We start from the raw sequence: 20,085 nt of genomic DNA on the forward strand, positions 1-20,085 counted from the left end.
GGCTACTTCTGGTGAGGGCCGGATCAGGGGAGCTCGATCCTGTCCTCGCCCACCTGTACACACGACTCAGCATGGGTCGCTGGGCAGCGATTTAGGTACGGGCTGCTCCAGTTCAGGCACTAACCAACTATTGGTTAGCTGAGAAACCAACTCAGTTCTGTTGGATCCGGACTTTCCTGATCTCCGGGGGGGGAGGGTTGATAGTGGGGGGAGGGTTGTGGACGGCGAGAGGGGGGGCAGGGCGGTGGCACAAGCACACACTTTGTTTTGTGCGATGGAACCTTTCCTTCATTCAATATGCTTTCAAATGTCTCTTTCTAAATTTCTTCACGTAGGCCATTGCTCGCAAACTCCAAGAGAAAGAAGAGAAATTGAGACGGAAGCATCATCAGGAGGTGATTGGTCATGAACCATATGATGCTGTCTTCGAAGAAAATGGAGGTAATGCTGCAGAACACACTCTGGTGATTCACATAACGAGAAGTGGTGGGCATTACTATGGTGGGTGAAACACTACATTAAAGGGCACGGTTAATTCCACCCACTGGAACATCTTCAACTTGCTGAATTGGAGCTTCCTACGGATCCAGCTACAGGATCCACTGCAGTAATCCAAGATTGTGGTTTGCTTTCGGAGACAATTGATTGGAATTGGAAATGGACAGGCCCATTTACAAGTAACTGTAGAAGGGAATGAGGAGGAAAGTGTGAGCTGGATTAATTCAAATGTCTCAGGGTGGCTTCTTGGTGGTGGGCATTGTCATGGAAACCAGCAGTTGGTGGGCTTGCTCCATGGGGTATGTGGTGGTTGTGCTGTGGGTGAATGGCTGGCTGGTAGCTCGGAGTGCTCTTGCTGGATGGTGGGCCTGTGGAACTGTTGGTCTGGTGTTGGTGGTTTGTGACGGTGATACGTGCTTGGTGATGGGTCTATGGTGGAAATCGGCAAATGATTGTAGTTCTGAGAAAGTCACGGTTGCTCAGTTCAACACCCTCTGCACGATGAATTTTCCAAAGATTACGATGATTGGAACCTTCCGGAAAAGGCTTGATACCGCGATTCTTCTGTCCAATCAGCTACAGTAAACAACCTGTGCTCATCCTGATTTGCCGTTTCTATCCTGCTTGTGTCTTTCCTTTTCTGCAGTGTCGAATGTTACTTCATCTCTCGGTTTCTGTTACTCCTGTGCCGTTTGGTAGCTTTGTGTTGCTGCAGCCCCACACTCACTCTGAGTCATTCCCTGTCTGTACAGCACACCCACAGCTGGAGGTCCTCAGCGAGTAAACCCGAGACAGTTACATAATTGTTCATCGAGCTCTCCACCCCGATAGTAACTGTGCCGCCCAGGGTCAGACAGGGCAAGAATGTTCTCAATTTAATTCTCGCTCAGAGCTGAGTTAGCTGATAACAGCCGGCCGGGGCAGGGTGATTGACCCCAGAGCTGAGGAGTGGGAAATCCCATTCCCGGCCACTATCCAGTGACATTCCTGCAAAGTCTCCTTCCGTTTGACTTAACAGTTCTGATTCATGTACACAGATCACTAGAATGTAGTGGTCAGGTACAAAAAATAATCAAAAAGGCTAATGGAATGTCAGTATTTATAATTGGAGGGCTAGAATATAAAGGGAAGGAAGTTTTGCTCGAGCTATACAAAGCTCTGGTTAGACCACATCCGGGGCACTGTGTACAGTTATAGGCACCACACTTTAGAAAGGATATATTGGCCTTAGGAGTCAGTGCAGATTCACCAGAATGTTACCAGGGCTCCAAGGGTTAGATTGAGGAGAGATTACGTAAACTCGGCTTGTATTCCCTGGAATATGAAAGGGTAAGGGGTGATTTGATTCAGGTCATTAGAATTGTGAAAGGAATTGATCGGGTAGATAGAAATAAACTTTTACTGCTTGTGGGGGGCGGGGGTGGGTAGGGAGTCTAGGACAAGGGGACATAACCTTCAAATCAGAGCCAGGCCATTCAGGAGAGAAGTTCAGAAACACTTCTTCACACAAAATGTGGTAGAAGTGTGGAACTCTCTCCCACAGAAAGCAATAGATGCTAACTCAATTCATTTTAAATCTGAGATCGATAAATTTTTGCTAGACAAGGGTGGAAATGGATACGGAGCCAAGGCAGGTGGATGGAGTTAAGATACAGATCAACTGTGATCTCATTGAATGGTAGAGCAGGGTGAAAGGCCTCCTCCTGTTGCTATGCCCCTTATCTGATTTTACAGTGGATTGCCGTGGAAACGCTCAACGATCCACTCTTGAAATATTTAAATAGAGCTGTAGGCATCCACCACCACCTGGAGACTATCTCTAGCCCAGTTAGCCTGCTCCATCTGACTTAACTGTCTACTAATAGTGACCCGAGCTTTGATGTGTACCAGGCTGTGATTGACCAAGCCTGTGCTGCTTTGTACGTTCCGTACAGCTCCATGTCTAATGTGGGGCTTAATCCACCCAGCTGCCAGTGCAGTGCTATGTATGACCCATATGTTTCCAGAATTAGCGCCAAAATTTGGGTGATTGGGTGATTGGGTGGGGGGTGGGGGAATGAAAAGTGGGCTCTTTTAATGGGGTACGATCATTTACCAGCATGGCTTTCTGTGTGCATGACCTGTAGGTTTGTGTTTTAACATTCAGGCACTCTGTTTTATTTTGTTGTCTAACATTTACTAACTGGTCTTCATATCCTGTTGTGTCCACGTGCACCTCAGACCACATGAAAAGCAGGGTGCACAAACACGATAGAAACAGCAAGCTTGGAAATGGCTCCCATAGAAACAGAGATTTAAGGTACAAAAGGGACATGCAGCTGAAGGGCGCTGCAGCAGAACCGAGCTCGAACTCTCGAGTTGACAACGGGGCCACTGAGCCAGGACTTCACGGCTCCACCAAGAAATTCCAATGTTCAGAAAGTGAGTGGTACGACAGTTATCCGAATGTTGGCAGGCAGAAGCTGGAGAGCCGCCATCCCAGGAAGGAGGCGCCAAAAAGACCACCTCCGCCTGTCCTCCACTCCACGTCCAGCTACTACAGTGAGGGCGCTCGGCCCAAGGTCATTGACGTTGGGGAAAAGTGCCGCGATTCGTCCGAGCATGACGCTCACCGCCAGAAGTGCGTGGACAGAGGGCTGTGGGACCGTAGCCCAGAGACCCTCGGGGCTTGCGCCCTCGATCCCGAGGAGCTCCTGGATAGGGAGCGCGAAGACAGCACGATGGCGAGGACGGAACGGCGCCGGGCGGCACGTTCACGGTCACCTGACCTGTGGGACGGGGGCAGCCACTGCCGGGAACAAGGTAGCGACTTTCATTTCCGTTTAAATATCCGTTCAGAGTCCGCAAAATTGCCCTCTGCCGTCTCCAGCCTTGTGCTCGAGAATGAACGGAGAGGACAACTTTGATGCAGGAAGGCGACTTCCAGCAAGTGCAGCTGGTGCTTCTGCCGGCATGCGTAGTGAGGCTAAACTGCTTTCGGTAAAACTGTGGCTAACATTGTACTGGGGTTGTTCTGCGGGACCGATGGGCAGAGATTGGAGTGGGGGATAAAGCTCTCTTCCGGCTGGAAATCCGGTCAGTTGGAAGAGCAGAGTGAAATTGGTCACCATCGTGGTGCAAACTCCTGAAGTCGCGGAACCCAGCGAGCGTTGTCAGCCCCCGCCTCCCCTCCCCCCCCCGGTATCTCCGATGTGTTGCCACTCTTTGCCCAGTTATCAGTAAACAATTTGGCATGCAGTTACCACCCTACAAATTTCCTGTCCTGTTAAAATTAATGGGGAGGGCGGGGCAGGGGGCGTGTAATCTGGGCTGTCCGCTCACAACGGAAAACACAGGCCAAGAGCTCCCAGAGGTGAAATTGAGAGTTGATGAGTGTATCTGGGGAATTTCATCTCACTTGCCCTAACCATCGATCTCAGGCAGTCTGTGTATCCAACTGGAGTGATGCTCTGTAACCTGCCCATTCCTTGGTTTAGTGCCAGCAGGGTTTAGAGTGGTGATATTGTGGTTTCCTTGGCGCTTGATGTTCACTCAATTAGCCAGAGAAAGAAATGCACATAAAATGGGGTATGGGGATCAGATGAGAAAGTGGTGTTGAGGTGAAAGATCAGCCGCGATCTTATTGAATGGCGGAGCAGGCTTGAGGGGCCATATGGCCTACTCCTGCTCCGACTTCTTATGTTCTTAATGCTATTAGAGAACTAACCAGCCCCCATCAACCCCTCTCAAAAAAAAAACTATCTTAAACCTTTTTCCGAGTGCTAGAACACGTTGCCTTGAAGCTACACGTGTATCTCTCCTACTACAAGCTCCTTGAGACCCTGCAGTTTGGTTGCTGCCCTGCTTATAGACGACTCTGATAGAATCATATAACGGTTACAGCACAGAAGGAGGCCGTTGAGCCCGTGCTGGCTCTCTGCAAGAGCACTTCAGCCAGTCTTACTCCCTTTCCCCATAGCCCTGCAAATTTTTTCTTTCAGGTACTTATCCTATTCCCTTTTGACAGCCAAGATTGAGTCAGCCTCCACCACTCTTTCAGGCAGTGCATTCCAGATCCTAACCACTCGCTGCGTAAAAAAATTTTCCTTTGTCGTTTTTGGTTCTTCTGCCAATCACCTTAATCTGTGCCGTCCACATTCTCGACCCTTCTGCCAATGGGACCAGTTTCTCTCTCTCTACTCTGTCCAGACCCCTCATGATTTTGAACACCTCTATCAAATCTCCTCTCAACCTTCTCTGCTCTAAGGAGAACAACTCCAGCTTCTCCAGTCTATCCACGTTACTGAAGTCCCACATCCCTGGAATCATTCTCGTAAACCTTTTCTGCACCCTCTCTAAGGCCTTCACATCCTTCCTAAAGTGTGGTGCCCAGAATTGGACACAATGTTCCAATTGAGGCCGAAACAGTGTTTTATACAGGTTCGTCATAACTTCCTTGCTTTTGTACTCTGCCTCTATGATATCTCTAGAATATCCCGTATGCTTTTTCAACTGCATTCTCAACCTTTCTTGCCACCTGAAAGGATTTGTTCACACATATCCCCAGGTCTCTCTGTTCATGCACCCCCTTTAGAATTGTACCCTTTAGTTTATATTGGGGCAGAATTTCCGATGTCCCGGGCCCGTACAAAGTTTCTACGGACGCAGGAAAGCATCGGAAAAGCCGGTTTTCAACACACAATGCGCCTGAGCTGAAAACCTGACGCTTTACAGATCGTAGCCAGATCGGGAGCAAGAACATTTGTACGGGCAAGATCTTCCTACCAAAATGTATCATTTCGCACCTTTCTGCGTTAAATTTCATCTGTCACGTGTCCACCCATACAACCTCTGCCTCTTTACAACCTTTTGAAGTCTATCACTATCCTCCTCACTGTTCACTATACTTCCAAGTTTTGTGTCATCTGCAAATTTTGAAATTGTGCCCTGTACACCCACGTCCAAGTCATTAATATATATCACGAAAAGCAGTGGTCCTCGAACCGACCCCTGGGGAACACCACTGTATACCTTCCTCCAGTCCGAAAAACAACCGTTCACCACTATTACAAAAGCAAAATACTGCGGATGCTGGAATCTGAAATAAAAACAGAAAATGCTGGAAATCTCAGCGGGTCAGGCAGCATCTGTGGAGAGGAAGCAGAGCTAACGTTTCGGGTCGATGACCCTTCGTCAGAACTGGAGAGTGTTGGAAAAGAACAGATTCTTAAGAAGCACTGAAAGGGGGAGGGGAAGAAAGAACAAAAGGGAAGGTCTGTGATAGGGTGGAAGGCAGGAGAGATTGGAGAGACAAAAGGGATGATGGGTCGAATTGAAATGGTAATGCCAGGAGTTAGAAATTTGCGATTCTCCAGTCCTCTGGTACCACCCACGTATCTAAGGAGGATTGGAATATTATGGCCAGTACCTCTCTGATTTCCTCCCTCAATTTCCTCAGCATCCTAGGATGCATTCCATCCACTCCTGGTGATTTATGTACTTTAAGTACACCAGCATTTCTAATACCTCTATCAATTTTTATCCAATCAAGTGTCTCCACTACCACCTCCTTCACTCTTTCTCTGGCAGCATCCTCTTCCTTGGTGAAGACAGATGCAAAGTATCTCAACAATACCCTCTGCCTCCATGCATAGGTCTCCATTTTGGTCCCTAATTGGCCCCACCCCTCCTCTTACTACCCGTTTACTATTTTTATGCCTATAGAAGACTTTTGGATTCTCTTTTACATTAGCTGCTATTCTATTCTCATACTTTCTCTTTGCTCTTATTTCTTTTTTCACTTCCCCTTTGAACTTTCTATATTCAGCCTGGTTCTCACTTGTAATCTCAACCTGCCATCTGTCGCACTCCCCCCTTTTCTGCTTCATCTTACTCTCTATCTCTTTCGTCATCCAGGGAGCTTTGGCTTTAGTTGTCCTGCCTTTCTCCCTCGTGAGAATATACCTCGACTGTACCCGAACCATCTCCTCTTTAAATGCAGCCCATTGTTCCACTACAGTTTGCCTGCCAATCTTTGATTCCAGGCCAGGTCTGCTGTCAACCCACTGAAATTGGCCCTCCTCCAATTAAGCATTTTTACTCTAGGTTCCTCCATGTCCTTTTCCATAGCTAATCTAAACTTTATGATGCTATGATCACTGTTTCCTAAATGTTCCCCTACTGACAGTTGCTCTACTGGACCCACCTCATTCGCCAGAATAAATTCTTCCCCCTCTCTTCCCTTTATACTATTACTATTCCAGTCTATATTAGCATAGTTGATGTCCCCCATTATCATGACTATAGTTCTTGCACCTCTCTGTAATTTCTCTGCAATTTGCTCCTCTATACCTTCCCACTAGTTGGCAGCCTATAGAATAATGTTGTAATTGCACCTCTATTGTTTCTCAGCTCTAACCAAATAGCTTCTGGATGAAGCCATCATTGGTATGAAGCATGGATGTCTGTCCTTTCTCCTCCTCCTCTGCTTTGATGCTGTTGATCATTCTGCCTTTCATCACTCTCTCGGCTCTGCTGTCTTATCTATGTGGCCCTGTTTTCTCCTGGTTCCACAGGGACTTGTCTTGCCTTTCCGTGTTTTCTGCTCCTTCCTGCAGTAACCATCGGTGCTCCCAGGGCTCCCTCCTTGGTCCCTTCCTCTTCGCCCGTCTATGTGTCGCCCCAGCTTCCACAGGTGGCTGCACTCGGCTCAGGGGCATCTTACTTTATCCATTTTAATCCCAAGACTATCACTCGACTCTGTCACTGTCGACCGGACATCAATTTTCAATGAATTCCAGTTTCCTTCAACTCAATCTAGACAAAGTGAAGCCACCTTTTTGTCTTCCACCGACCTTATCTCCAAACTGCATCAACCTTGCTGATTGACATCGTGGGCTAAGCCTGGTAGTTACCATCCATAAGAGCATAAGAAATAGGAGCAAGAGTAGGCCATTTGGTGCCTCAAGCCTGGTCCGCCATTTAATATGATCATGGCTGATCCAATAATGGACTCGGGTTCACTTCCTTGCCCGCTCCCCATAACCCATTTTCTTATTGGTCTATCTCTGTCTTAAATTTATTCAATGTCCCAGTTTCCACAGCTCTCTGAGGCAGTGAATTCCACAGAGTTACAACTCTCAGAGAAGAAATTCCTCCTCATCTCAGTCTTAAATGGGCAGTTCCTTATTCTAAGATCATGCCCCCTAGTTCTAGTCTCCCCTATCAGTGGAAACATCCTCTCTGCATCCACCTTGTCAAGCCCCCTCATAATCTTATATGTTTCAATAAGATCACCTTTCATTCTTCTGAATTCCAATGAGTAGAGGCCCAACCTACTCAACCTTTCCTCATAAGTCAACCCCCTCATCTCTGGAATCAACCTCGTGGACCTTCTCTGAACTGCCTCCAAAGCAAGTATATCCTTCCTTAAATATGGAACCTCTGTATGTTGCTTGACTTGGACCCGAGTTGTCTTCCCCTCCATCTATTCTGTCTCCACGAGCTTTAAAACATTGTGACTGTAACCCCCACCCCTTGTCCCCACCTCTTGTCCCTACTCATGCTGGGTCTAATTTATACCCTAGTTGCTCCGAGGCTCAACTTTTCCCGTAAATTGCAAGTCATTCAGAATGCTGCCGCCCATGGCCTTGCCTGTTTAAAGATCCATCTCTCCATCTTCCCAATTCTTGCTGATTCCCTCTGCTTCTCCATGACCATTTCTAAACCCTTGTCCTTGCCTCCAGATGTCTCCATGACATTCCATTCAACTTCATTGGCCTCCCTCAGCTTGACATCCCTGCTCATACCCTTCATGGTGAACTGTTGGTTCTCTGTCCTCCCATCTCCACTTAATGCTGACGAGCTGCCCTGTTCCTCTCTCCGGATTCCGACCCTAAATCCCTCCCGGCCTGCTTTTCAAAAGTCTTCTCTGAGCTTTTTTCTTTTTTCTTTTAGTCCCATGCCCTAATTCCATCTCCCTCTTCCTCACCCCCGATCTGTCATTCCCCACACTACATTGCATTTCCTCTGAGCGGCTCAATGCAAATGTGAGTGTTCATTGAAGAGTCTTTATTGGGAAGGGAGAAAGACCATTGTAATTTGTTCGTGATCTTGTGCCCCTTTAAGCAATCCTATAAGGCATGAACACTTAAATAACCGCCACAAAGATTAAACTTTGCAACCAGCACTTCAGTGGTTAATTATGCACTCGAATTGCTGCCATCGCCCTGCTGTTGTTTTATGAAGCTCACTGGCGACCTCCAGTGGTAGGAAATGGATCCTTTTGTTCATTTGATTCTGAGCGGTGTTCAATGGCTGAGCATAGTCCTTAACACTCCCCTTCACCTCAATATCATTCAAATGGTAGGCAATGGTACAAGTGTCTGCCTTGGGTTAATGGGTAGCACGCTCATCTCCGGGTCAGAAGATAGTGAGTTCAAGTCCCACTCCAGAGACTTGAACACAAAATTTCATTGACACTTCAGTGCAGTGCTGAGGGAGCGCCGCACTGTCGGAGGGGCAGTCCCGAGGGAGCGCTGCACTGTCAGAGGGGCAGTCTTTCAGATGAGTCGTTAAACCGAGGCCCGTTTGCCCTTTCAGGTGGATGTCGAAAGATTTCATGGCACCATTCAAAGAAGACAAGGGGCGTTCTCAGCGGTGTCCTGTCTAATATTTATCCCTCAATCAGCTCACTTTCTTTATTTAAAAAAATCCCAAAGATTTTCTGGTCATTTATCTCATTGCTGTTTGTGGGATCTTGCTGTGTGTAAATTGTTTGTCATGTTTATTACATTACAACAGTGACAACACTTCAAAAGATCCTCATTGGCTGAGGATGGGGCAGGTGCTATAAATTGTGAAGCCACTTCTAGCCCCGTAAGTGGGCCCAGTCTGCTGCTGCTTGGTATCATCCTGTTAATGCTGTGCCAACGTCGGAACAATTCCTCTCGTGCAAGATTGCACAGCTCAAATGCCACAATCCAAGGTGTTTTTAAAATGATCTTATATGTGTGATCTAATGCTCTAGCATTGCTTTTTCAGGCCACGCGTTTCCCTGGAAGGGTGGGGGAAGGGTCCGTGAGGTCGGCAATGTGAAAACACAGCCTCGGGCAGCTATTGGTCTTTGTCGGCCACAGTGCTGTATCCCAGGAGGCTGCTTGGACCCACACCTGATCTGAGGGACTCCATCCCTACAGGGGCATGACTGCTTTCTTTATATTCCCATGCCCGTCTCCTATTAGATGGACAGTAACAGAACACAATGTAAAGATGCAGGACCACTTAATTGTTTTTTAAAAAGCAGCAATTAATCTTGTCTCTTTTTATTCATTTGTTTTGTGTTTATTCATATGGGGGATGTTACTGCTCGGGATCAGAACATTTTACAGGTTGTGGTATCACTGTTCCATCAAACACTCCCAGGGCAGGTACAGCACAGGGTTAGATACAGAGTAAAGCTCCCTCTACACTGTTCCATCAAACACTCCCAGGGCAGATACAGTACAGGGTTAGATACAGAATAAAGCTCCCTCTACACTGTCTCATCAAACACTCCCAGGGCAGCTACAGCACTGGTTAGATACAGAGTTAAAGCTCCTTCTGTGCTGTCCCAATAAAGTATCTCGACCTCAGATGAGTGCCCCTACTCGCACCAGTGTGACATTTTTCCTTTTCCCACATCTACCGTCCTGTGGTATATGTGACTGACATTTCCATTTAGTGCCAACTTCAGTTCAGTTGGGCGCTAGAGGCCCCTATTCACAAGGATCTGGATTAATCTATCCCAAGCTCATCTCTCTCAGGACCCTTGCAGCCAACAGGTCTGGGGACACTTTCGTCCCATCACGTTCCAGAGGTGGAAGACAGGGCCTAACCCACTGTGTTATTGTTGATCAAAATTGCAGAGCAGTTGGTCACCAAAGCTGATCAGACTAGCTACCCAAGGGAGGGATTAAAGCTCCCACCGTTCACCATCTCACGACGTGGTTTTGTTTGCATCATAGGGGGTGGCTGTGCCACTGGGGGTAAATGTAAACCCTGGGCTCCAGACACCATCTCTTGGTGCGGGGCTGTTAAACACCAAAAAGGTCCCCCCCCCCCCCCCCCCTCTCCCATTCCTAGCCATGAGGAAGGTCCATATCCACAAGTAGAAATCCTGAGTCTCTTTCTGCCATGTCTTTACATGGCGGATTGTTGGAGCATGCAATGCTTTGCCTGGGAGTGGTCGAGGCAGAGAGACCATTGCATCTTTTGGGAAAATTGAATAAATATTTGGAGCTGAGGAAGTAACAGGGCTATGGGGAAAGAGCAGGGCAGTGGTGTTTGCCTTGGATCGGTATCACAGTGAGCCAGCACAGACATGATGGGCCGAATGACCTGGTGCTATGTTGTAAATGTCCATGGTTCTAGTGATGCACATTTGCTTGTGGCAGCAGGTGCGGTGGGTTCCAAAGCACCGAGGAGGCCCAGACACACCTGAGTTGGTAGAGTAAAAGAAAGGGGCACTCTGTGGCTCGTGTTTTTAGCTGAAGCGATTCCTGCAGGATAGATAATTAAATCATTGAAAATGTTGCCTGGGGAGGGGAGCTGGGCTGGTAATGTTTTTTTTTAATGATCTGCTCACTGGCCAGTTTAACCCACCCCAACAGGGCTGAAACCAAGACTGGAATACGAAGTGAAGGAAGCCATTCATGGGATCTCGAGGATGAGCGCCAAAGATCTGGAGTGGGAAGATGCTGAATTGGCTCGGAAACTTCAAGAGGAAGAGATCATGGTGAGTCGAGAAACCTGTTTGTTTGCTGCTGTTTATATAATGCCTGCTCATGTTCATTGCACAACAGTGTCAGCTCTCGCCTCAGTCAGAAGGTCCAGGGATTTGAGCTCAAAATCCAGGCTGACACTCCCACTGACACTGTCTGAGATGCCGCCTTTCTGATGAGATGTTAAACCGAGTCTGCCCTCTTGGGGTGGTAAAATATCCAGTTCCACTATTCGAAGAAGAGTTGGACGGTTTTCCCCGGTGTCCAGGCCATTTATCCCTCAATCACCATCACTAAAACAGATTATCTCATTATCTCATTGCTTTACAATTTGTGGGAGCTTGCTGTGTGCAAATTGCCTGCTATGTTTCCCAACATTACAACAGTGACTACACTCCAAACGTACTTCATTGGATGTAAAGCGCTTTGGGACATCCTGTGGCCGTGAAAGGCAAGTCTAATAGACACAAACAATAACATTAAGATTTAGTTTAATTAATTTTCTTTTGCTTCTGTTGAAATTTAACTTCGTATTTCAATTCTTTTGTTAGTTGTGTCGCCTTAAAACAAAGGGCCACATGCAAATATGTTTCTCTGTTATTGACGCTGGGGCATCCCAGCGCCGTCTGTGTGGATCAATTAAATGGAGACAACTGAAGTGTCTCCTCGCTGCAAACTCCTGCATTAATTGCCCATCATGTATCACCCACATCGTGTGGGACTGGTGTTGCAGGTCCAGGTAAGGACAGAAGGCTCCCTTCGTTCAAAAACATTCGAGAACCAGTTTGATTTTTATGACAATTTGGCAGTTTTCACGGTGTCAACCCATAAATTACCAGATTAATTGAATTGGCAATTCTACAGCGCCTTTTACGACCTCAGGATGTCTCAAAGCGCTTTACGGCCAATAAAGTACTTTTGATGTTTGGTCACTGGCTGCCGCATTTCCCAACATTACACCAATCAGCAAGATCATACAAACAACAATGAGATACACGATCAGTGAATCTGTTTCCTTGTTTTGGGTTGACGGGTAACTGTTGGCTAGGACACCGGGCGTGGCAATGGAATCTGTACTTGCCGATCGGAGGTGAGAGTTTAGCACTGGGCCAAGACAAGAACTGAATGCAGCAGTCAATCTCTAAAGGAATGTAGTGGATTCGGGAGCCCGTCAGTGGGGCTTGGTACGGGCATTGTTTGTGGGCACCTGCACAGCATTGTTTCCCCAGGCCGACTGACGAGGGAGGCAGCAGTGTCGTTCTGTAATGTCACGGGCACCCTGACGTACTTTTGTCATTTTATCAAATTCCTGCACTTACCAAACCAGTTCTACTTCCTGCTTTCAATTCCTGCTTTGCATATTCTGCTCCTAGCAACCAGCTGGAGTAGCCTTGGCTGGTGTGACCCTGAGTACCTGTCCCCTGCCCCTCTCCCAAGCCGGGGAGACGTATTTGAAGAGAGTCTCGTCTTCAGGTCTTCCTTTCTACAAATCAGAAAGCAAGCATTCCGATGAGCATCCTTTGTTCTGTGTGTTCTGCTTCTGCCTGAACTGCGAGTGCTGATAGCATTACCTAGAAATGCTCAGGCGACTGGTGTCTGTGCACTGCATTAACATCAGCAGCAATGCAGGTTAGTCTACGGTTAGTCTAAAGTTACTTCAGCTCCCCCCACCCCCCACCTCCCTGTTGAGCTCAGATGGGATTCTGGGGCAGTGCCCTTATCATGCCATCAGATGTTACATTTTAGAAACAGGAGGCAGCCATTCAGCCCCTCGAACCTCATTCAATCAGATCACAGCTGAGCTGTACCTTTGCTCCATATCCCTCGATACCCTTACGCAGCAAAGATCTATTGATCTCCGTGTTGAAAGCTCCAAGAGAGTTCCAGATTTCCACTACCCTTTGTGTGAAAAAAGTGCTTCCTGATTTCTCACCTCAATGAGTTAGCCTTAATTTTAAGAATGTTCTGGACTCCCCCACTAGAGAAAATAGTTTTTCTACCTACCCTATCGAATCATTTTGACAAACATTCAACCAGGTAAAAATAAATTGACTGGTGTGGAACAAATTCAAAAGATATCGATTTGAATCACAAGTGCAAGTTTGGCTCTGTGGTCGCACCTCTGAATCAGAAGGTCGTGGGCCTTAAGCACTTGGTCTTGGCAGACATTTCAGTGCAGTACTGAGGCCCTATCCACTTGTTTAGATGGATGCAAGAGATCCCATGGCACTATTTGAAGAAGAGCAGGGGAGTTCTCCCCGGTGTCCTGGCCAATATTTATTCATTAACCAACAGCACTAAAGCAAATTGTTGTCTTCCCCTCCCCCCATCCCGTATCCTGAAGACGCTAACTCTTGTTAGTTTGGGGTTCGATGGGTGTCGGCCAGCCTCCAGCACCCTACCAAATGGTTGCCTATGCATATGGAACCCTGAACAGTATCAGCAAGCTGTTCCTCCATGGGCGGGGGGTGGGGGGGAACAAGGATCAGAGCTGAACTCTTGCGGAACAGTGGTCCACTATCTCTGCAAGGAGACCTGCTGTCCACGCACAGGCCCCGCACGTGCCCGCGCATGCACCCACTGTCCACCAGGGGTCATTGGATAAACACTGGGGCTGTAAACCCTGACTGTTTTCCCCCGCCCCCTGTCCGTTCCCAGAAGTGGTGACGCCAGTTTTAGCGCCCGGCTGCTGCCCTGTCCGAGTGTGTAACTCGGTTCAGACCGGGAACTGAAGCTGGTCCCTTCTCACTCTTCAATCAAGAGTGTGATGGAAAACTCACCACTCACCTTGGATAGATGCATCCCTAACACTCAGCAAGCTCGACACCATCCAGGGCAGTGCAGCTTTCTTGATCGGTGTCCCTGTCATTGAACTCTCGAAATCCACCCCCTGCATCACCAGCACACCATGGCTGCAGTGTGTACCATCTGCAGGATACACAGCAGCAACTCTCCGACTGCACCGGCCTCTAACAATGAGAGGCTGTTCCTGCATCGTCACTGGGTGAGTATCCTGAAATTCCCTACCTCATAGCGTGGTTGGGACCACAAGGACTACAGTGGTTTGAGAAGAAGGCCCATCATCAAGAGCAACTAGGGATGAACAATAAATGCTGGCCTTGCCAGCAAATCCCACATCCTGAGAAAAGCAGGTATATTGTGAACTGTATGGTGGGTTTTCCAGTCAGGTATAAAATGAGCCTGAGTGAGCTTCCCCTCCAGGAGCTGTTGGCTGCAGGTTGTGCGTCACCTGTGAAGCAAGCAGCACACAGTAAACTAACTCATCAATTTGTGGTTTCTTTGTCCCTGATCCAGGCTACCCAAAGTTCCACGCGAGCGGCTCAGATGGCACAAGATGAGGTAAGACAATCCTTCACCGGCCGTGTCAGTCGGACATTAGTCAGACAGCCATTGGGTGATGTGCCTTCCAAGTATAGAAACATAGAAAATAGGTGCAGGAGCAGGCCCTTCGAGCCTGCACCGCCATTCAATATGATCATGGCTGATCATGCAACCTCAGTACCCCACCTCTGCTTTCTCTCCATACCCCCTGATCCCTTTAGCCGTAAGGGCCACATCTAACTCCCTTTTGAATATGTCCAACGAACTGGACTCAACAACTTTCTGTGGTAGAGAATTCCACAGGTTCACAACTCTCTGGGTGAAAAAGTTTCTTCTCATCTCGGTCCTATATGGCTTACTCCTTATCTTTAGACTGTGACCCCTGGTTCTGGACTTCCCCAACATCAGGAACATTCAACCTGCATCTAACCTGTCCAGTCCCATCAGAATTTTATATGTTTCTATGAGATCCCCTCTCATTCTTCTAAATTCCAGTGAGTATAAGCCCAACCGATCCAGTCTTTCCTGAAATGTCAGTCCTGCCATCCCGGGAATCAGTCTGGTGAACCTTCGCTGCACTCCCTCAATAGCAAGCACGTCCTTCCTCAAATTAGGAGACCAAAACTGCACACAATACTCAAGGTCTAATCTCACCAAGGCCCTGTACAACTGCAGTAAGACCTCCTTGTTCCTATACTCAAATCCCCTCGCTATGAAGGCCAGCATGCCATTTGCTTTCTTTACTGCCTACTGTACCTGCATGCCTACCTTCAATGACTGATGTACCATGACACCCAAGTCTCTCTGCACCTCCCCTTTTACTAATCTGTCACCATTCAGATAATCTGTCTTCCTGTTTTTGCCACCAAAGTGGATAACCTCACATTTATCCACATTATACTGCATCTGCCATGCATTTGCCCACTCACCTAACCTGTTCAAGTCCCCCTGCAGCGTCTTAGAATCCTCCTCGCAACTCACACTGCCACCCAGCTTAGTGTCATCTGCAAACTTGGAGATATTACCTTCAATTCCTTCGTCTAAATCATTAATGTATATTGTAAATAGCTGGGGTCCCAGCAATGAACCCTGCGGCACCCCACTAGTCACTACCTGCCATTCTGAAAAGGACCCGTTTATTCCCACTCTTTGCTTCCTGTCTGCCAACCAGTTCTCTATCCATGTCAATATATTACCCCCTATATCATGTGCCTTAATTTTGCACACTAATCTCTTGTGTGGGACCTTGTCAAAAGCCTTTTTTGAAAGTCCAAATACACCACATCCACTGGTTCTCCCTTATTCACTCTACTAGTTATATCCTCAAAAAACTCTAGAAGCATGATTTCCCTTTCATAAATCCATACTGACTTGGACCGATCCTGTCACTCCTTTCCAAATGCGCTGCTATTGCTTATTTCATCTTTAATAATTGATTCCAACATTTTCCCCACCACCGATGTCAGGCTAACTGGTCTATAATTCCCTATTTTCTCGCTCCCTTTTTTAAAAGTGGGGTTACATTAGTTACCCTCCAATCCATAGGAACTGATCCAGAGTCCATGGAATGTTGGAAAATGACTACCAATGCATCTACTATTTCTAGGGCCACTTCCTTAAGTACTCTGGGATGCAGACTATCAGGCCCTGGGGATTTATCAGCCTTCAGTCCCTTCAATTTCCCTAACACCATTTCCTGACTGATGAGGATTTTCCTCAGTTCCCCCTTCTCGCTAGACCCTCGGTCCCCTAGTATTTTCGGGAGGTTATTCGTGTCTTCCTTAGTGAAGACAGAACCAAATTATTTGTTCAATTTGTCTGCCATTTCCTTGATCCCCATTATGAATTCACCTGATTCTGATTGCAGGGGACCTACATTAATCTTCACTAATCTTTTTCTCTTCACATATCTATAGAAGCTTTTGCAGTCAGTTTTTATGTTCCCTGCAAGCTTACACTCATACTCTCTCTTCCCCCTCCTAATTAAACACTTAGTCCTCCTCTGCTGAATTCTAAATTTCTCCCAGTCCTCAGGTTTGCTGCTATTTCTGGCCAATTAATATGCCTCTTCCTTGGATTTAACACTTTCCCTAATTTCCCTTGTTAGCCACGGTTGAGCCACCTTCCCTTTTTTATTCTTCCGCCACACAGGATGTACAATTGTTGTAGTTTATCCATGTGATCTTTAAATGTCTGCCATTGCCTATCCACTGTCAACCCTTTAAGTATCATTCTCCCGTCTATCCTAGCCAATTCACGTCTCATACCATCGAAGTTTCCTTTCTTTAAGTTCAGGACCCTAGTTTCTGAATTAATTGTAATGAAGAATTCTACCATATTATGGTCACTCTTCCCCAAGGGGCGCCCCGCATGACCAGATTGCTAATTAATCCTCTCTCGTTACACAAGACCCAGTCTAGGATGGCCTGCTCTCTAGTTGGTTCCTCGACATATTGGTCTAGAAAACTATCCCTTATACACACTAGGAAATTCTCCTCCAGTTGCTACCAGTTTGGTTAGCCCAATCTATAATGTAGATTAAAGTCACCCATGATAGCCTGACATCAGTAGTGGGGAAAATGTTGGAATCAGTTATTAAGGATGAAATAGCAGCGCATTTGGAAAGCAGTGACAGGATCGGACCAAGTCAGCATGGATTTATGAAAGGGAAATCATGTTTGACAAATCTTCTGGAATTTTTTGAGGATGTAACTAGTAGAGTGCACAAGGGAAAACCAGTGGATGTGATGTATTTGGATTTTCAAAAGGCTTTTGACAAAGGCCCACACAAGAGATTAGTGTGCAAAATCAAAGCACATGATATTGGGGGTAATGTACAGATGTGGATAGAGACCTGGTTGGCAGACAGGAAGCAGAGAGTCGGGATAAACGGGTCCTTGTCAGAATGGCAGGCAGTGACTAGTGGAGTGCCGCAGGGCTCAAGTGGAGTGCCGCAGGGCTCAGTGCTGGGACCCCAGTTCTTTACAATATACATTAATGATTTAGATGAAGAAATTGAGTGTAATATCTCCAAGTTTGCAGATGACACTAAACTGGGTGGCGGTGTGAGCTGTGAGGAGGACGCTAAAAGGCTGCAGGGTGACTTGGACAGGTTAGGTCAGTGGGCAAATGCATGGCAGATGCAGTATAATGTGGATAAATGTGAGGTTATCCACTTCGGGGGCAAAAACACAAAGGCAGAATATTGTCTGAATGGTGGCAGATTAGGAAAGGGAGAGGTGCAACGAGACCTGGGTGTCATTGAAAGTTGGCATGCAGGTACAGCAGGCGGTGAAGAAGGCAAATGGTATGTTGGCCTTCATAGCTAGGGGATTTGAGTATAGGATCAGGGAGGTCTTGCTGCAGTTGTACAGGGTCTTGGTGAGGCCTCACCAGGAATATTGTGTTCAATTTTGGTTTCTTAATCTGAAGAAGGATGTGCTTGCTACTGAGGGAGTGCAGTGAAGGTTCACCAGACTGATTGGTGGGACTGACCTATGAGGAGAGACTGGATCAACTGGGCCTTTATACACAGAAGTTTAGAAGGATGAGAGGGGATCTCATAGAAACTTATAAGATTCTGATGGGACTGGACAGGTTAGATGCAGGAAGAATGTTCCCGATGTTGGGGAAGTCCAGAACCAGGGGACACAGTCTTGGGATAAGGGGTAGGCCATTTAGGACTGAGATGAGAAACTTCTTCACCCAGAGAGTTGTTAACCTTTGGAAGTCCCTACCGCAGAGAGTTGTTGATGCCAGTTCATTGGATATATTCAAGAGGGAGTTAGATATGGCCCTTACGGCTAAAGGGATCAAGGGGTATGGAGAGAAAGCAGGAAAGGGGTACTGAGGGAATGATCAGCCATGATCATATTGAATGGTGGTGCAGGCTTGAAGGGCCGAATGGCCTACTCCTGCACCTATTTTCTATGTTTCTATGATAACTGCTGTACCCTAACTGATGCCATCCCCAACCATCCTGTTTGATGCCATCCCCAATCCCTCCCTACTACTGTTTGGTGGTCTGTACACAACTCCCACTAATGTTTTCTGCCCTTTGGTGTTTCGCAGCTCTACCCATATAGATTCCACATCATCCACGTTAATGTCCTTCCTTACTGTTGCGTTAATCTCCTCTTTAACCAGTAACGCTACCCCACCTCCTTTTCCTTCATGTCTGTCCTTCCTGAATATTGAATACTCCTGGATGTTAAGCTACCAGCCTCCATAATCCCAATTGCATCATATCTGTTAACAGCTATCTGCGCAGTTAATTCATCCACCTTATCACGAATGCTCCTCACATTGAGATTCAGAGCCTTCAAGCTTGTTTTTTCAGCACACTTTTCTTTTTGAATTATGTTGTAATGTGGCCCTTTTTGATTTTTGCCCTTGATTTCTCTGCCCTCCACTCTTGCTTTTCTCCTTCCTACCTTTTGCTTCTGCCCCCTTTTTACTTCCCTGTGTCTCCCTGCATAGATTCCCATCCCCCTGCCATTTTAGTTTAAGCCCTCTCCAACATCACTAGCAAACACTCCGCCTAGGACATCAGTTCCGGTCCTGCCCAGGTGCAGTTTGTACCGGTCCCACCTCCCCCAGAACTGGTTCCAATGTCCCAGGAATTTGAATCCCTCCCCCTTGCACCATTCCTCAAGCCACGTATTCATCTGAGCTATCCTGTAATTCCTACTCTGACTAGCACGTGGCACTGGTATCATTCCTAATTAATTTTCCAGGGAAGAATTAGGAACAGGGGGAGGCCATTCAGCCACTGAAGCCTATTCTGTCATTCAATGAGAGGATGGCTGATCTGTGAACTAACTCTAAATACCCGACTTTGCCCCATATCCCTTAATACCTTTGATTAACAAAAATCTATCAATCTCCGATTTAAAATTAACATTTGGCCTCCAGCATCAACTGCCATTTGTGGAAGAGAGTTCCAAACTTCTACCTCCCTTTGTGTGTCGAAGTGTTTCCTAACTTCACTCCTGAAAGATCTGGTTCTAATTTTTAGACTCTGCCCCCTAGTCCTAGACGCCCCAACCAGCGGAAATAGTTTCTCTCCATCTATCCTACCCTTAATATCCTGAAAACTTTGATCGGATCACCCCTTAACCTTCTAAATTCTAGGGAATATGACCCTAATTTGTGTCATCTCTCTTCGTAACTTAACCCTTGGAGTCCGGGTATCATTCTGGTAAACCGACACTGCACTCCCTCCAAGGTCAGTATATCCTTCCTAAGGTGTGGTGCCCAGAACGGCTCACAGTGCTCCAGGTGTCGTCTAATCAGATATTGTACAGCTGCAGCATAACCTCTACCCCTTGTATTCTAGTCCTCTAGTTATAAAGGCCAGCATTCCATTAGCCTTTTTGATTATTTTCTGTACCTGTTCAGGACATTTTAATGATCTATGTACCTGGGACCCCAAGTTTCTTTGGACCTCCGCTGTTTTTTAATTTTTCACCATTGAGAAAGTACCCTGTTCTATCCCTTTTAGGTC

General features: G+C 46.9%; 1 protein-coding gene across 1 annotated transcript in view; it reads left to right on the top strand.

Annotated features, from left to right (window-relative positions):
- LOC139266298 (coiled-coil domain-containing protein 50-like) overlaps positions 1 to 20,085 on the top strand; it is a 95,609-nt gene that overhangs the window by 50,182 nt on the left and 25,342 nt on the right. The window contains exons 7-9 of the mRNA XM_070884120.1: positions 336 to 441; positions 11,127 to 11,251; positions 14,553 to 14,597. Of these exons, the coding sequence (XP_070740221.1) occupies positions 336 to 441; positions 11,127 to 11,251; positions 14,553 to 14,597 (276 nt within the window). The remainder of the gene's footprint in view (positions 1 to 335; positions 442 to 11,126; positions 11,252 to 14,552; positions 14,598 to 20,085) is intronic.

Source organism: Pristiophorus japonicus, chromosome 6 (genome assembly GCF_044704955.1).
Source record: "Pristiophorus japonicus isolate sPriJap1 chromosome 6, sPriJap1.hap1, whole genome shotgun sequence".
NCBI classification, from domain to species: Eukaryota; Metazoa; Chordata; class Chondrichthyes; family Pristiophoridae; genus Pristiophorus; species Pristiophorus japonicus.